Source organism: Gavialis gangeticus, unplaced genomic scaffold, assembly GCF_001723915.1.
Source record: "Gavialis gangeticus isolate Ggan-Ray unplaced genomic scaffold, GavGan_comp1, whole genome shotgun sequence".
In the NCBI taxonomy this organism is placed as follows: Eukaryota; Metazoa; Chordata; order Crocodylia; family Gavialidae; genus Gavialis; species Gavialis gangeticus.
In genome coordinates this window covers 52,561,338-52,561,618 of record NW_017728994.1, presented here as the reverse complement: position 1 = coordinate 52,561,618, position 281 = coordinate 52,561,338, and the positions used below count along the sequence as shown (strand labels likewise).

Genomic DNA, 281 nt, shown 5'->3' with positions numbered 1-281 from the left:
CTCGGGGCTGGGGAGCGCGGGGAAGGCGGAGGCGTAGCCGTGCTCACACTCTGCACACAAACACAAGGCGGACAGGTGAGTACGCGAGGCGGACAGGTGGCAACCCGGCTCCTCCCCGCCCCTCCCGGGCCTGGCGAGCCCCGCTGCAGGCTGCAAGCCCCGTGTGGGGGCTGGGGGCGACCCCCGCCGCAGGGCAGCCCCCGGGGGGCTCGGGGCACCCCCTCACCTCGCTCCCTGCGCTCCAGGTACTCGGCCGCCTGCAGCAGGCGCTGCACGTTGAT

General features: G+C 74.7%; 1 protein-coding gene across 1 annotated transcript in view; it reads right to left on the bottom strand.

Moving 5' to 3' along the window:
• The window catches only part of MXI1 (MAX interactor 1, dimerization protein), a gene marked incomplete at its 5' end in the record, with an annotated part of 67,829 nt that extends 67,548 nt beyond the window's left edge, over positions 1–281 (bottom strand). The window contains one exon of the mRNA XM_019502156.1: positions 227–281. Coding sequence (XP_019357701.1) covers positions 227–281 — 55 coding nt within the window. The remainder of the gene's footprint in view (positions 1–226) is intronic.